This window comes from Myxocyprinus asiaticus, chromosome 25 (genome assembly GCF_019703515.2).
Source record: "Myxocyprinus asiaticus isolate MX2 ecotype Aquarium Trade chromosome 25, UBuf_Myxa_2, whole genome shotgun sequence".
Classification (NCBI taxonomy): domain Eukaryota; kingdom Metazoa; phylum Chordata; class Actinopteri; order Cypriniformes; family Catostomidae; genus Myxocyprinus; species Myxocyprinus asiaticus.
The window spans coordinates 884,389-900,797 of record NC_059368.1 but is presented as its reverse complement, the minus strand read 5'-3'; the positions used below and the strand labels follow the sequence as shown (position 1 = coordinate 900,797).

Sequence of the window (16,409 nt, the reverse complement as noted above, 5' to 3'; positions counted from 1 at the left end):
GCGAGAATCCGTGATCGAACAGCATTCCCAGCAATGCCACACTAGTGTTCCTCGCAGTGTCCTGTCACCAGAACTGGATGATTAATGATGAAGTAACGTATTAAGCATATCTGATTCCAGATCTTTAGAGCAAAGCATATGGGTCACACTTTCAGCTCTATTTACACTGTCACTATGCAAGGGTGCTGTGTGATAGCTTAGGTGTTGCAAGACGGTTGCTAAGGTGTTTTATTAGGTGTTCTGGGTGGTTACTAGAGCGTTACAAATATTATGTGCATTAACTAGATAATATTTGGCATGTGGACATTTATTTAAATGAGAATGGGCTCCCCCTGCTGAGTCTGGGTCCTCCCAAGACTTCTTCCTCAAATACATACAAAGTACAAAAACATGTCATCATTGTTTCTCTTATAACAATTCTTACTGAGAAAAATAAAACTTTGTAAATAAGTATTCTGTATCTTATTAATTGTATAAAAAAACATGCCGTATGAGTTGATTATCTGGACTCACTTGAAGTTCAAATGCTCCCTTATACAGTGTCTTTAGGACCAAGACTGAATGAGTGTTACTGTCATAAAAGTATTTTGTGCATTTGTCACTATTTTACACTGTATGACAACATTATCAGACTCTAAAGCTGATGCTGAGAACATAGCAAGTGGTCTAATCAGTGGTAATACAATTTTGACATGAAATTTTAAATGTATAAGCCATATTGTGCTTCTTCGATGTATGCTGTTTGTTTAGTGTGATGTGAAGAGAACTGTGGCATAAATAACATAATTTCCTTGTACAGACAGAGTCATGCAGAATCACAGGAGCAGTACTGCCCTCTGTGTGTTTGTACTGAGTACTGCAGTCTCTTATCATAGTGAGTGAGACAAAACAACCACAATTCAGGCTTCTTTTCTCAATTAACAACATTTGTGACAATGTTGATTACCACAAAATAAAAGGACTCGCCCCTCCTGTTCTTTAAGGAAAAAGCACAAATCTGTGAGGCACTTACAATGGAAGTCAATGGGGTCAATAATCTGTAAACATTAAAATACTCACTGTTTCAAAAGACACAAGACATAAACAATATGTGTGTTAACATGATTTTACTGTCATACACTTACTAACCGCATCTGTCGAAAGATATAGACAATTTTACAACTTTGTTGCCATGACGACGTAATTCCTTAAAAATAAAAACTTTACAGCTGAAATAATACATGAGTTTTAACAGAATTAATGCAAGTACTTTTATAAAATTATAAGCGTCACATTTCTGTCTTTAAACCCTCCAAACATTGACCCCATTGACTTCCATTGTAAGTGTCTCACTGGAACACACATTTAAAGAAAAGGAGGGAGGAGTCGAAATTAATTATTGTGGTAATCAACATTATAACACAAATGCTGCTGATTGAGCTGAACTTGTATTAAATCTTTCAGTTGTTCTATTGCGTATATACAGTATCAGCATCAAATCGGCCACTGAACAACCCATAGTATTCCAGGATTAGATTAGTAGTGGTCAAATAATATAATGGCTGATGTCATTTCAATACCCAAGTGATGTATTACAGTAGAATGAGGTTTACAGAATATTTAAGATCTTAAACTAGCCTGAAAGCAAGATCATATTTCTTGAAACTCGTTATTTTAGGGTTAAATTTGGATCTGTTCTTAAACCTGTTTTCATAACATTAGATCATGTGGCCAGGCTTACTTTTTCCGACCTAACTCTGCTTGGCTGGTTATAAATATTGTATAGAATAAGAGTTTATTCAAATAAATTCAGCAATTTTCTGTGTGAATCTCACGAAACCTGTTTAGAACATGTCCTGGTCATATTTAACACCCAAATTAAGAAATTATGTTTTGCATAAAGAAAATAATTTTTTTTTTTTTTTTTTAGGAAGAGCATTATGATTTTTTACATTGTGACATTTTCATGAAAATTGAACACAGTTTCAATTTCTCATTATTGTATAAAAGAACAATATTATTTAAATGTAAAAGTATTAATACATCATGGTCAGAGGCGTCATGCCCATTTAGACTGAGGGGGGGAAGTGTCCCCTTAGATTTCTGAGATTTTGAATGGATAATTTGTACTTCCAAAAACGTATTTGTACCTTTGATAGTTAAATTAAATGATTATTGCGTGCAGAAAAATGTCTGTAGCTTCATATGCATGTCAGTCCAAGTCCAGTCAAGTCCAATGTTCCGCTGCACGCAGCATCCAGTAGCTGCTTCGGAGATCACGCTCACGGGGAAAGTCAAACAGCACCAAGGGAAAGCGCGGTGTTGTGGTAATAAAAACTAATTAATTTCATCAAATTCAGTGCAGTTAATGTTGGAGCAGTCAATCTGTTTTTTATAGTCTAATCTAGATTATATTTATGTTTTTTGATTGGTCGCTGTTCATTTACTTTGGTGCTGAAATGCATTTGACAGATTTGCAGCATCTTTGTATTCTTTTTTCATTATATTAAAAGAAAGCAGCGACTTATTATCTTATTTCAATGTGAATTCTGTCCATGTCATTCATTATACAAATTTTAAGTAACGAAAGGCGGTTTTATATGGTTCCTCGGTAGCTGCGGGTTCCATATTTTCAATGGGAGAAAGCTGCGGTGGCTGAACTTGGTGCCCCCTTCAAAAATATATATATAAATAAAAAAATAGGTGCATGACGCCCCTGATCATGGTAGTATTTGTTGTTACTGCCTTTAATTTATGCTGGTTTTAATCCTTCAGTAATAAGAGTGAATTTTTGCATTACAGTAATGGGTTAATTTGTCATAAAAAAAAATAAATGTCTTTATGCAAAATGTAATTCTTATTTCTTTCTGTTGATTTTAGGATGAAATATGACTATATGTTTTCATGAGGTTCACTCTGATAGTTTCTGTCCACACATTATTACACCATCCCGACCTGAACACCAGACATCTGATTTGTGTTTTGTCATGTTGGTATCGTCCGCACTCATTGTGGTCATCCATGGAAATTAAACCATTTTATAAAATCATGAAGAACTGTCCCTTGACTAAGAGAGTGACATCAACGGAAATCATTCAGATATGCTTTGAACAACAGTACCAGGACTAGTTTTACAGCTGAAGGTTCAAGAGTTTATTCTGATAGCAAGTGGCTGTTTTTGCAGCACTGGTGACCATTCTTCCTAAATTACTTTTTTTGTGTGTGTGTGTGTTTGAGATTTTGCATGTCAATTTTTTTCATCATATTTCTCCCTCTTGTTTGCATTGACAGTTTGCTTAACCGTAAAATATCCCAATATGATCTTTTATGTAACACAGAAAGAAAAACTCCAAAATAAATCATTATTTTTGTTTTATTTACAGTGATGTACTGTGAATTATTTCATGGTTTCACATGTCTCTGTATAGGATACTGAACACCCTTTTAGGGTCAAGATCTATTTCACAACTTTGACAAAAATATTTTTAAAATGCAATTAATCAAAAATACCATAACAATATAAACTATTTCCAATTAGAGTTCAGATATATAATTAATTAAAACAAGATTCACATTACAGAGGCACATGTAAAGAGTTCATTTTGAACTGCACATTGTCTGATTGTCATAACAAAATTAAAACATTTGGCATTGTGACAATTATATATTTACAGTGAAAACATCCTACAGACTGTATATACAGTACATGAACATTTCATGATGTTTTGTGAGTAGAGATTGAATTTTCCCCCATATAATGACATTTAAAAGAAGCATCAGTGGTGCATTTTACATTTAATATTAGATGTAATGTAGCTCAGATAAATAAAAAATATTATTTGAAATGTTTATAATGTTGCAAAGCTGATCTGAGAGTATTTATACAGTATATATATATATACATACACACACTGGCGGTGAAAAGTTTGGAATAATGTACAGATTTTGCTCTTATGGAAAGAAATTGGTACTTTTATTCACCAAAGTGGCATTCAACTGATCACAATATATAGTCAGGACATTAATAATGTGATAAATTACTATTACAATTTGAAAAACATGTTCAGAACTTCTTAAACTACTTCAAAGTGTTCTCATGAAAAAATCCTCCACGTGCAGCAATGACAGCTTTGCAGATCCTTGTTATTCTAGCTGTCAGTTTGTCCAGATACTCAGGTGACATTTCACCCCACACTTCCTGTAGCACTTGCCATAGATGTGACTGTCTTGTCGGGCACTTCTCACGCACCTTACAGTCTAGCTGATCCCACAAAAGCTCAATGGGGTTAAGATCCATAACACTCTTTTCCAATTATCTGTTGTCCAATGTCTGTGTTTCTTTGCCCACTCGAACCTTTTCTTTTTGTTTTTCTGTTTCAAAAGTGGCTTTTTCTTTGCAATTCTTCCCATAAGGCCTGCACCCCTGAGTCTTCTCTTTACTGTTGTACATGAAACTGGTGTTGAGCGGGTAGAATTCAATGAAGCTGTCAGCTGAGGACATGTGAGGCGTCTATTTCTCAAACTAGAGACTCTGATGTACTTATCCTCTTGTTTAGTTGTACATCTGGTCTTCCACATCTCTTTCTGTCCTTGTTAGAGTCAGTTGTCCTTTGTCTTTGAAGACTGTAGTGTACACCTTTGTATGAAATCTCTTTCAAGCATTGTATAGCCTTCATTCCTCAAAACAATGATTGACTGATGAGTTTCTAGAGAAAGCTGTTTCTTTTGTGCCATTTTTGATCTAATCTTAAGACATGCCAGTCTATTGCATACTGTGGCAACTCAAAAACAAACACAAAGACAATGTTAATCTTCATTTAACGATCCAAATATCTTTCAGCTGTGTTTGATATAATGGCAAGTGATTTTCTAGTACCAAATGATCAATTTATCATGATTACTCAAGGATAAGGTGTTGGAGTGATGGCTGCTGTCTAGATTTGATCAAAAATGACTTTTTTCAAATAGTGATGGTGCTGTTTTTTACATCAGTAATGTCCTGACTATACTTTGTGATCAGTTGAATTAAAGTACCAATTTCCTTCCAAAACAGCGAAATCTGAACATTATTCCAAACTTTTGGCCAACAGTGTATAAGTATTGTAAATTTCCATAGTCTGTGTACTACAGTTTGAGAAACACTGAGATAAATTGAATTATAACATGCCTGGTGTTTAATAGTTTCAAAGATATTACACCAAAGCAGGCTGAGTAACTTGCAGAAAATGTTGACACACATGTTTAAGGAATATTCCGGGTTTAATACAAGTTCAGTTCAATCAGCAGCATTTGTGACATAATGTTGATTACCACAAATTAATTTTGACTTGTTCCTCCTTTTCTTTAAATCTGTGTTCCAGTGAGACACTTACAATGGAAGTCAATGGGGTCAATTTTTGGAGGTTTAAAGACAGAAATGTGACGCTTATAATTTTATAAAAACACTTACATTAATTCTGTTAAAACGAATGTATTATTTCAGCTGTAAAGTTATTTAAATTGTCGTTCTTACAGTCGTTTTAGGGTTTACAGCGTTACGTCGTCATGGCAACAAAGTTGTAAAATTGTCTATATCTTTCAACAGATGTGGTCAGTAAGTGATTTAATCACAGTAAAATCATGTTAACACACATATTGTTTACGTCTTGTGTCTATACTTTTGAAACAGTGAGTATTTTAATGTTTACAGATTATTGACCCCATTGACTTCCATTGTAAGTGTCTCACTGGAACACAGATTTGAAGAAAAGGAGGGACGAGTCGAAATGCATTTTTTTGTTGTAATCAACATTATGCCACAAATGCTGTCGATTGAGCTGAACTTGTACTGAACCCGGAATATTCCTTTAATATGTTCTAGGGCATGAGTTTAAATGCCTTCATAAAATGTGGCATGAATAAACAACAGTCAAGTATGTATATTTTTGAACATTTAAAACTATTAATTAATTAATAAGTGCAGTTTTGCAGTTGTAATGTTCAGTGTATAATGTTTAATGTATTTACTGTAGGCCAACAGTATATACTGATGTGCTGCGGCACTATTTGTGTGGCAAGCAGTGAATCTACAAACCACAGCTGTTTGTATCTGGGCTGAAGCACATACGGTTTCTAAATGCCTTTCGCAGTGATGTTTGTGTGTCTTCATCAGAATTCATCCTCTGAGCTGTCAGCCAGAAGCATTGCATTGTCAGGCCCGCTCCGAATTTCTCTGGGCGGCTGAAATGTATGAACATCAAGTGACAGATTAACACCTGTGAGCTGCACATGCACTCAAAGTTATGGACAAAAGAGGAATATACCAGCATTTTCTTGCTCTTTTGAAATAAGAGTTTTATTTACTAGTATGGAAAAATACTGTAACTTCCAGAACTTAAAACTTCATCTCCACTCATATCCAGAATATTTATTAAAACTAAACTGCTAAAACGTCTGGTTGAGAAATATGACATCACAACCATGAGCGCGCTTCCATATAACTGTCCACATTTACATCTCAACTCTAATTCAATATTCAGCAACCTTACATAATGCAACAAACGTGTAGAATATGACCCATTTAATGTCCAATTAAAGGAATAGTTCATCCAAAAATGAAAATGCTCTCATTATTTACTCACCCTCATGTTGTTCCAAACCTCAATGACTTTCCTTTGTGAAACACAAATGGAGAAACTAAGCAAAATGTTGGTGAACAAGGCCTTCATTTTGCTAAACATCTCCTTTTGTGTTCCACAGAAGATAGAAAGTCATACTGGTGTGGAACGACATGAGAGTGAGCAAACGATGAGAGAATTTTCATTTTTGGCTGAACTTTCCCTTTAAGTTTCTCTGTCTTACCTTCCTCCTCTGATGTTTAAAGTTGTCTCTCCGTTTGTGATGAATCACTCTGATACTGTACAGAGCGCCAACCAACAGAAGAGCACCAGCTATTCCGATGCCAACCGGTGCCAACATACCAGACACATAGCCGGCCTGGAGAAGAGACACCACACAACATTTACAGGTTACTCGCAAGATATTTAAAGGGTTGAAAATAAATATTTGTTGTAAATAATCTCACCTTTTCTCTTATAAGTTCAACCCAGCTCCGCACTACAAATAAATAAAAAGACAATTAAAGGTTAGTTTTGCTGAACTTTCATACTTTCAGCAACTTTCAAATGTCATTCGCATTTGTGTACATTAAAATATCTGCTCACTGTATGCTTCAATTGTGTGGAAAAGAGCAGCGTGAACATTCTGATGAACATCTCCATTTGTGTTCCACAGAAGAAAGAGAGTCATACGGGTTTGGAATGACATGAGAGTGAGTAAATGATTACAGAATGTTCATTTTTGGGTGAACTATTCCTTTAACATGTGACACTAATATTGATATATTTAATAATAATAATTCTCACCCAGTCCCTGGTTCCGCTGCACCCAGACTGGAGGAGGAGGTATGAGGCTGTAGGAGGCGCGTGTGGGGGTTGAGATGGAGGTTTCTGTCAGGTCCTCTTCACTCTCTTCCTCCTCTTCATCAGAATTCATCTCCTCAACTTCCTCGTCTTCATCAGTCTCCTCTAAAAGACAGAATGTTTTATTCTGTATACAGTGTTATAGTGATGAGTGTTAGTGCTGTTTAACACATATGAACAAACCTCTAGATTCAACATCTTCTGTGTCTGTCTTTGGTTTTGATGCTGGTAACTGAACGGCTTCAGTCAGAGGTTGCTGGGTAACCGACCTCTTTGTGATGTCATCACTTGCAGGACCAACCAGAACACATTTCAAAAAATCATTTCACCTTGTTTTGAAGTGTTTCATTCTGTTGGCTTGAAAATGTTGACATCTGTCTGTCTTTCAGTCTGTCTGATCTATCTATCATCTGTCTATCTGTCTGTCTGTCTATCTATCTATATCTGTCTGTCTGTGTCAGTCTGTATCTATCTATCTATCTATCTATCTGTCTGTCCGCCTGTCTGTGTCTATCTATCTATCATCTCTCTGTCTGTCTGTCTGTCTGTCTGTCTGTCACTCTGTCAGTCTGTATCATCTATCTATCTATCTATCTATCTGTCTGCCTGTCTGTGTCTATCTATCATCTCTCTGTCTGTCTGTCTGTCTGTCTGTCAGTCTGTATCATCTATCTATCTATCTATCTATCTATCTATCTATCTGTCTGTCTGTCTGTCCATCCATCCGTCCGTCCTTCCGTCTCTATCTATCTGTCCATCTGTCCACCTGTCTATCTATCTGTCTATCTATCTATCCATCTCTCTGTCTGTCTGTCTATATTTATCTATCTGTCCGTCTGTCTGTCTGTCTATCTGTCTGTCTCTATCTATCTATCTATCTGTCCATCCATCCATTCATCTCCCTGTCTGCCTGTCTGTCTATCTATCTATCTGTCTATCTGTCTGTCTATCTATCTATCTATCTATCTGTCTGTCTGTCTGTCTGTCTGTCTGTCTGTATCATCTATCTATCTATCCGTCCATCCATCCATCCATTCATCTGTCTGTCTATCAACAGTATATTTGTTTTAACATATTGAACTACTGAAAACTATTTAAAACTTTTCAGACAAGGTTTTATCAAAAATCAGAGCACTCTAACTTTCCTTTTCTAGTTTAACTGATTTTCATAATAGTAACAAGCAATAACACAAGTTTAATAAATAATGCAGTGGTCCTCAGTTTTGTTTTTGTTTTTTGTCACAGTTTTTGAAATTGGAAAAACTGTTATGTCTCCCGCCCTATAATCTGATGGGAAAAATGTTTGTTCTAAAAAACATTAAATGTATTTACTTTCAGCTTAATGTTACGAAAAATAATTATCAAAAAAAAAAAAAAAAAAAAGCTGATGTGTGTAATGAAAAGTTACACTCTACTGAAACATTATAATATAAATGAACTTTTTGTGACTAGGCCTACATTGTTTTGTTATTTTGTACTTTGTGTTACATAAATAAAACATTCTAATTAGGCCTACTGGTGTATACTTATTAAACATCCGGAAAAAGAATGAAATATTAATATTTTTGAGTAATAGCTCACCCAAATATGACAATTTCTGTCGTCATTTGCTCAACCTTGTCATTCCAAACCAGTATGATGTTTTTCAATCGTGAAACACAGTGACTGTCAAGCTGCAAAAGCACACAAAACCATAATAAAACTCGCCCATATATAAGTTGTGCAGAATATTTCAAGTCTTCTGAAGCCATACTATAGCACTGTGTGAGGAACAGACCAAAATTTAAGTGCTAATTTATTAGCACTTATGACCACGTGAGGTCATCTTTGTTTACATGAGCACAGCTGACACCACAAAAGGATAAAAGGGCGAAGGAAATTAACTGCACACATTGGTGATTGCATGTATTTTCACCGCGGCAAACTTGACTGAAACTGAACCACTGAACTAATCAATTTCATGCTGTATAAACTCAAGAGTCTCACTCTGTGTGTTTTCATCATGCTCTTTTGGCTCATCAGATTCTGTGACTGGACCGCTGACCAGCATATTTGATGGACTGACGGCATCAGATTTTTGATCTCCAGACGTCTGCCATGTTGGCGGCCAATTCAGCACTCCTGAGAGAGTGGCATCAGAGGCGTGGCCTGTATCCATAGACATCATTTTCTCAAGCTCTGGGTCTCCCACGGTTACAGCTGTTGCTGCCATGGCGACAGACGGTTCGGACACCGGTGCTGAGGCATCCTCAAACGGCTCAAATATCAGCGGCAGATCTTCAGAGGACATGGTCGCCTCTGTAGCCACCTCCTGAGATGAGGAAAGAACACTCACTTCCTCTGCAAAAAAGGAAGTAGAACAGGAAAAGACACCTGTTTACAAGACATTAATAAGCAGCGTAGCCAAAACACAATCGACACTTGTTTTGTCCAGTAAATTGCATGTGCCAGGAAAAAAGTTCTGTAAATATACAGCAAAATTCTTTCACCAGTCTACTGTGATTTTTGTCCAAAAAAAATATATATATATAATTATTTATTTTTAATATTTTACAGCTCTGTTTTTGGGCCATGGCTTCATTTGAAAAGCATGCCAAGTGCTTAAAGGAATTTCCAGGGTTCAATACAACTTAATATTATTGGCATCTGTGACATGCTGTCGGTTACCACACAAAATAATTTTTATTTGTCCCTCAATTTGTAAAACCAAACAAAATTGTATTTACAGTAGTGCACTTACAAAGGAAGTCTATAGGACTAGACATTGCACTGGAATAAAAATTTAAAACACGCTGTTTCGGTAGTATAGTTACAAGACTTAAACATTATACATGTTATCTTTAGACTGGTGTGATAAAATTGTTAATTATTCTTGTCTGTGTAAAGTTATATCAAATATTTCAACTCCTGCCGTGACCATGAGGTGATGTTTGGTCATAAGGAGTTTGTATTGGAAATAACTTTACAATAACAAGTCCAGTTAGCAATGTCTCGTAGCTATACTTTAAAACATTTTAATGTTTATCTCAGTGCAGTGTCTTGCCCCATAGACTTCCATTGTAAGTGTATTAATGTAAACACCATCTTTTGTTTTTATAAACTCAGGGACGAATCAACGTTATTGTCTGTGATGCTGTACATACTGTAGATCTTAACTTGTACTGAACCCAAAATATTCCTTTAATCTCTGAATTTTTGACAGATTTACCAAACAAGCATTACCAAGTCTCCCTGACTACACATACAGGTGTTTGCTTGGGTGTACTAGGTGGTTGCTATGGTGTTCTAGGTGTTAACTAGGGTGTTATAGGTGTTTGCTAGGGTGTTCTAGGTGGTTGCTAGTGTTTTCTAGGTGTTAGCTAGGGTGTTCTAAGTGGTTACTTGGGTGTTCTAGGTGTTTGCCAGGGTGTTCTAGGTGGTTGCTATGGTGTTCTAGATGTTAGCTAGGGTGTTATAGGTGTTTGCTAGGGTGTTTTAGGTGGTTGTTAGTGTGTTCTTGTTGGTTGCTAGGGTGTTCTAGGTGGTTGTTAGGGTGTTCTAGTGTTTGCTAGAGTGTACTAGGTGTTTGCTAGGGTGTTCTAGGTGGTTGCTAGGGTGTTTTAGGTGTTTGCCAGGGTGTTCTAGGTGGTTGTTAGGGTGTTCTAGTGTTTGCTAGGGTGTACTAGGTGTTTGCTAGGGTGTTCTAGGTGGTTGCTAGGGTGTTTTAGGTGTTTGCCAGGGTGTTTTAGGTGGTTGCTAGGGTGTTTAGGTGTTTGCCAGGGTGTACTATGTGTTTGCTAGGGTGTTCTAGGTGGTTGCTAGGGTGTTTTAGGTGTTTGCCAGGGTTTTCTAGGTGTTTGCTAGGGTGTTCTAGGTGGTTTCTAGGGTGTTCTAGGTGGTTTCTTGGGTGTTCTAGATGTTTGCTAGGGTGTTCTAGGTGTTTGCTAGGGTATTCTAGGTGGTTTCTAGGGTGTTCTAGGTGTTTGCTAGGGTGTACTAGGTGGTTGCTAGGGTGTTTTAGGTGGTTGCTAGGGTGTTTAGGTGTTTGCCAGGGTGTACTATGTGTTTGCTAGGGTGTTCTAGGTGGTTGCTAGGGTATTTTAGGTGTTTGCCAGGGTTTTCTAGGTGTTTGCTAGGGTGTTCTAGGTGGTTGCTAGGGTGTTCTAGGTGGTTTCTAGGGTGTTCTAGGTGTTTGCTAGGGTGTTCTATGTTGTTGCTAGGGTGTTCTCATTGGTTTCTGGGGTGTTCTAGGTGGTTGCTAGGGTATTCTAGGTGGTTTCTGGGGTGTTCTAGATGGTCGCTAGGGTGTTCTAGATGTTTGCTAGGGTGAATGTATTTACATCACTTTGGTAAGACATTGTGAGCCAAGAGCATTAAGTAACAACACAGAGCTGTAAAGACCTGTTATGAATGAATAATTCATGAAAGCTTCTACATCAAATAGTAGAACCTGTGGAAGTTTCTTTTAGCAGTCTCAAGTGTGACTCAAAATAGAAAGTAATTAGGCTGCTGTCAGACCCCACTGGGTTTCAAAGTGGAGCATGTAAAATCGAGTCTGTCTCGGCCACTCTCTGCTGTTCTACAAATGCAAACTAGTTATGAAATAAGTTTGTTGGGGTATAGCAGCCTGTTTTTCAACTGAAGCCCTGCTGAGACAATTGTACGTATTCATTCCTGGGCGAAAGAGATATCAGCAATGAAATGAAATTGAATGGAGAGCAACTGGAGACTTTTGCTGATGTTTCTCCTGAGAAAAAGACCCCAGTAATCGCACATTTATTCATCTAGAGTTTCACAAGAACATTAAGTTTCTCAACATTAAGTGCATTTACATGCACACCAATATGCTGGTAACTACCAAAAGTCTGCTTAATAAAAAAAGTCGAACAAAGAAAACCACATTTACATGAGACTTGAAATCATTGGATTAATCTCTGCTTTTGATGTCAAAGCATAAACTCCTGCATAAATAACTTGCACATATTGCACACATTGTTTGCATGCAACACGAAATCAGGGTAAAGAGCAAAAATCTATGTGTGCCAATCTGTTTATGCTTACACCGTGACCATATCCTGATAAAGGAAAACCAAATCCCAGTGTATGATTTTCTTTCTTCTGCAGAACGCAAATGAAGATTTCTAGAACAATATTTCAGCTCTGTATGTCCATACAATGCAAGTGAATGCTGATCAGAACTTTGAAGCTCCAAAAAGTACATAAATGCAGCAAAAAAGTAATCCATAAGACTCCAGTGGTTTAATCCATGTCTTCAGAAGCGATATGGTAGGTGTGAGTGAGAAACAGATAATTTCTTCTTAAGTTCTTCTTTACTATAAATTCTCCTGCCTACCCATTAGGGGGTGATATGCACGAAGAGTGCGAATCACCAAAAACAGAAGAATGTGAAAGTGAAAGTGGAGATTTATAGTAAAAATGTATAAATAAAAATAAAAAATAATCCGTTTTTTTTGTCAAATATATTTTTTAATTAGACAGTAATTTGATTGCAAACTATGGAGACTGTGAATCAGAATTGAGGCAAATGATTATCACAGTCCCATGAAAGGAGTAAAGCCTCATTTGATGGTGATCATTTGGATATTTTGCATTAAAGTACATGACATTTAAAGCAGTTGTGTACTTCACTCACCTCCCTGCAGGTGAACTGGCTCTGTCCAGGTATCAGAAGGATCCACTAATCTGGAGCTAAAGGTCAGATCCAGCTGACGGAGTCCAGACACAGGTGTGTTCTCCTGGAGATCTAACCCACCCAGCGAGTCTCCACTGGTAATGGTTAAAGATGTTTCTGGTGTGGTTGGGTTAGTGGTCAATGGAGAGAACCAGAATGAACCATCGGTTGGGTCTGAAGGAGTTTCGGTGATCCATCTTATGTCGTCCTTCTGTAGAGGAGTTCTAGTTTGTGGTGTCACCGTCCCCTTATCATCTAAACCTCCTGGCTGGATGTTCCCACTCTTTCCTTTTGTAAATGCAGACGACCTGTTAGATGCTTCAACATACTCTGAGATTAATCTAACGGGCTCATCTCTCTCTAGATCAATGGTAGAAGAGGTTGCCGTAGCCTGTGTGACAGACACCCCATCTGTAGTCACCAGCAAATGATCCACAACCGATTGTCTTGAGGCCGGAATCGTTGAGCTCTGCTGCTCGTCTACAGAGTGTTTCTGATATCGAGCGTAAGACCAGACTGCTCGCTCACCCACCCCTGACTGTCTGTCCTCATTTCCAACAGCTGTCACTCTGCCCAACCCTTCTCGAGCACTGCTGTTTACAACTGCTTCCTCCTCAACGCTTCCAGGACCATCTGGAGAAGATGACTGTGGTAGTTTAGTGGAGATCACACCTGTATGGAGGTCAGTGTTGGATTGTCTGAATGTGTCTACACTGGTAATGGTCAGAGATGTGTTGGCGGTGATTGGGGAACGGCTGAATGAATTATCGCTTGAGTCTGACACCGATGATGGGAGATGAGATGATGAAGATGATGACGTAACTGATTCCCATTTTCTGTTGTCCTTTTGTAGAGGTCTTGTCCCCTTATCTTCTCTTTGGTTCTCAAGCATCCTTAGCTGTTGTCCATCGCAGCACGTGCCATCCAATGTGACGGTGCTCTCTAATGGAGCGGCCCAGCTTGATAGACACAGCGCAGCCAACAGGAGACTTTGGAGTGTTGCACCATTTGACATGGCGTATCCGTCACTTGGGCATTAAGCTTGAAGAAGACAGATCTGAAATGTGTGTGCTGTAGCATAATTTCAAAAACATATGTCAAATTTGGAGTCTGGAGGCACACAGGCATAATTTGGTTAGAGATAGACTGGTTTATTATAATTTGATTTATGATAATAACTGGTTTGACCAATATTTTTCCCTCCATTAAAAAATCTTCTACTAAATGGGTTATTGGTTCTTTAATATCAGGTCTCCAGATAAATAGCAGCATTTGGTGGACTCTAAATTAACATAAAATAAAGCCAAACATTACAGCACTATGCATTCAAGAGGAAACCACAGTTTTCACATCCAAAATAACTTAAAGGAATATTCCGGGTTCAGTTAAAGTTCAGCTCGACTGACAACATTTGTTGCATAATGTTGATTTCCAAAAAAATATACTGTATATATCTGACTCGCCCCTTGTTTATTTAAAAGTCTGGGTTACAGTGAGGCACTTAATCCGTAAACACTGAAATACACGTTGTTTAAAAAATATAGCCACAAGATGTAAACATTAAATGTGTTAACATGATTTTAGTGTGATAAAATTGCTTACAGGGTTTAACGGTGTTGCCTCATCATGGCAACGAAGTTGGTAAGCTATTTTATCACACTAGAATCGATATTAATGCACATAAATGTGTTGTGGCTATACTTGTGTATTGTAAACTGTGTATTTTAATGTTTACGGATTGGCCCCATTCACTTCCATAGTAAGTGCCTCACTGTAACCCTGATTTTGGCTTTTCTTTTTTAAAATAAACAAGGGACAAGCTGAAAATTCTTCTTCTTTTTTTTTTTTTTTGTGAAAATCAATATTATGGCACAAATGCTGTTCGTTGAGCTTAACTTTTCTTGAACCTGGAAAATTCCATTAATTTTTTCATTTGTTGTTTGTTTGCATAAATTGTTCAACTTTTTATGTAACAGCCAATAAGATGAATGTGTTATGTTTGATATAGCATTTTAAGAGAAATTATTATTGTCATTAAATATTTATAACTTTTATTGCTGTATTCTAATGTTGTTGTTATTATTGTCAAAAAGCAAAAAGCACAAAAAAAATAAAAAAAATAAAATAAAATAAAAACCAGAATTATAAATTGGTTCCATATATTGGTTATTAGACACTTAAAAACAAACTGTATCTGTATCTGTCATAAAATAATTTTAATAAACAACATCAATCAATCTCTAGCATTAGTGCATTTATATGTATTAGGATTAGTCTATGTACTACATCTTATATTTTTGTTTTGTTATTTTAACCTTCCATACACTCTCATAAATCTGCAGTGGTAACCTGACACACAAGAAACCACTGCAATTCTCTGCCAGTGACTAAAAATAGCACACAGCTTATTCTCCAAGACAATGCGCCCTACTATGTTACACATTAATAGGTTTTCAAACAATGTCTATGCATTACTAACCCTAACAAGCATCATTACAGGCACAAGACTATACAATAAGATATAACATGCATAATTGCGTGCATGCACACCTGTAATTTTCTTTGGCACTGAACATCTCAGTTGCATATGACAAAATTACAATTTGCTGCGTAATTTCTGTGTGAGGCAAATTATCTGTCAGTATTTGACAGCGCAATACATTCACCCGAAGCAGGGCAAGATTGTTGAGTCATGTGCTACAACATGCAAAAACGCGACTCATCATATGGACAACTTTAATATTTAGTAAACAAACATAATGGCACGTTCGCACTCAGAATGACACACGGATGCACACATACGCTGTATATAAATGCATCATCTTTACCTGCGGTGCATGAATGTTGTGCTGCTGATCTCAACTCTAATGCAATGGCACAATTAGCATCATTCGTATCCGCTCTTAAGATGCATTATAAGATGTCAGTGTCTCTCTGTCTGCTTGTGTCAGCTGATATCAGCTGAAGTTTCCCCTAGCGCTCATCTGCAGACACACAGACGCGCAGTCATGGCCTTATGCGCAGTCGACTGCGCGTCTGTCTGCAGATGAGTTCCATGCGGCAGACAGCGCAGAAAACTTCACCCGCGAGCTAATTAGCATATTTAAAACCTATTTGAGACTGCAAAACAGATATCCCCGCCCACGTCCAAAATTATGATTATTTTTTATATTATTATTATTAATTATTATAATTATAATTATTAAACAAAAATAGCTAGTCGTTTCTTTTAGGAAGCTGAACACTCAAGAAAAAAATATATTTTTTATTTTTACGCATTTCAATTTCATATCGAGTAT

The 16,409-nt window shown here is 37.0% G+C and overlaps 1 protein-coding gene across 3 annotated transcripts; it reads right to left on the bottom strand.

Moving 5' to 3' along the window:
* Positions 1–3,344: 3,344 nt before the first annotated feature.
* On the bottom strand, positions 3,345–16,047 carry LOC127416311 (serine-rich adhesin for platelets-like). Of its 3 annotated transcripts, XM_051655596.1 has the most exons (7): positions 15,939–16,047; positions 13,072–14,181; positions 9,426–9,779; positions 7,383–7,544; positions 7,043–7,074; positions 6,820–6,954; positions 3,345–6,198 (listed from the first exon to the last, which is right to left on the bottom strand). In XM_051655596.1, exons 2-7 carry the CDS (start codon positions 14,123–14,125, stop codon positions 6,127–6,129), a joined length of 1,809 nt encoding a protein of 602 aa, XP_051511556.1. In that variant the 5' UTR covers positions 14,126–14,181; positions 15,939–16,047; the 3' UTR covers positions 3,345–6,126. The 3 variants fall into 3 exon arrangements, with proteins under 3 accessions (XP_051511556.1, XP_051511557.1, XP_051511558.1); XM_051655597.1 differs by lacking the exon at positions 15,939–16,047 and having other exon boundaries at positions 13,072–15,011; XM_051655598.1 differs by lacking the exons at positions 3,345–6,198; positions 6,820–6,954; positions 7,043–7,074 and having other exon boundaries at positions 7,085–7,544.
* Positions 16,048–16,409: the final 362 nt, after the last annotated feature.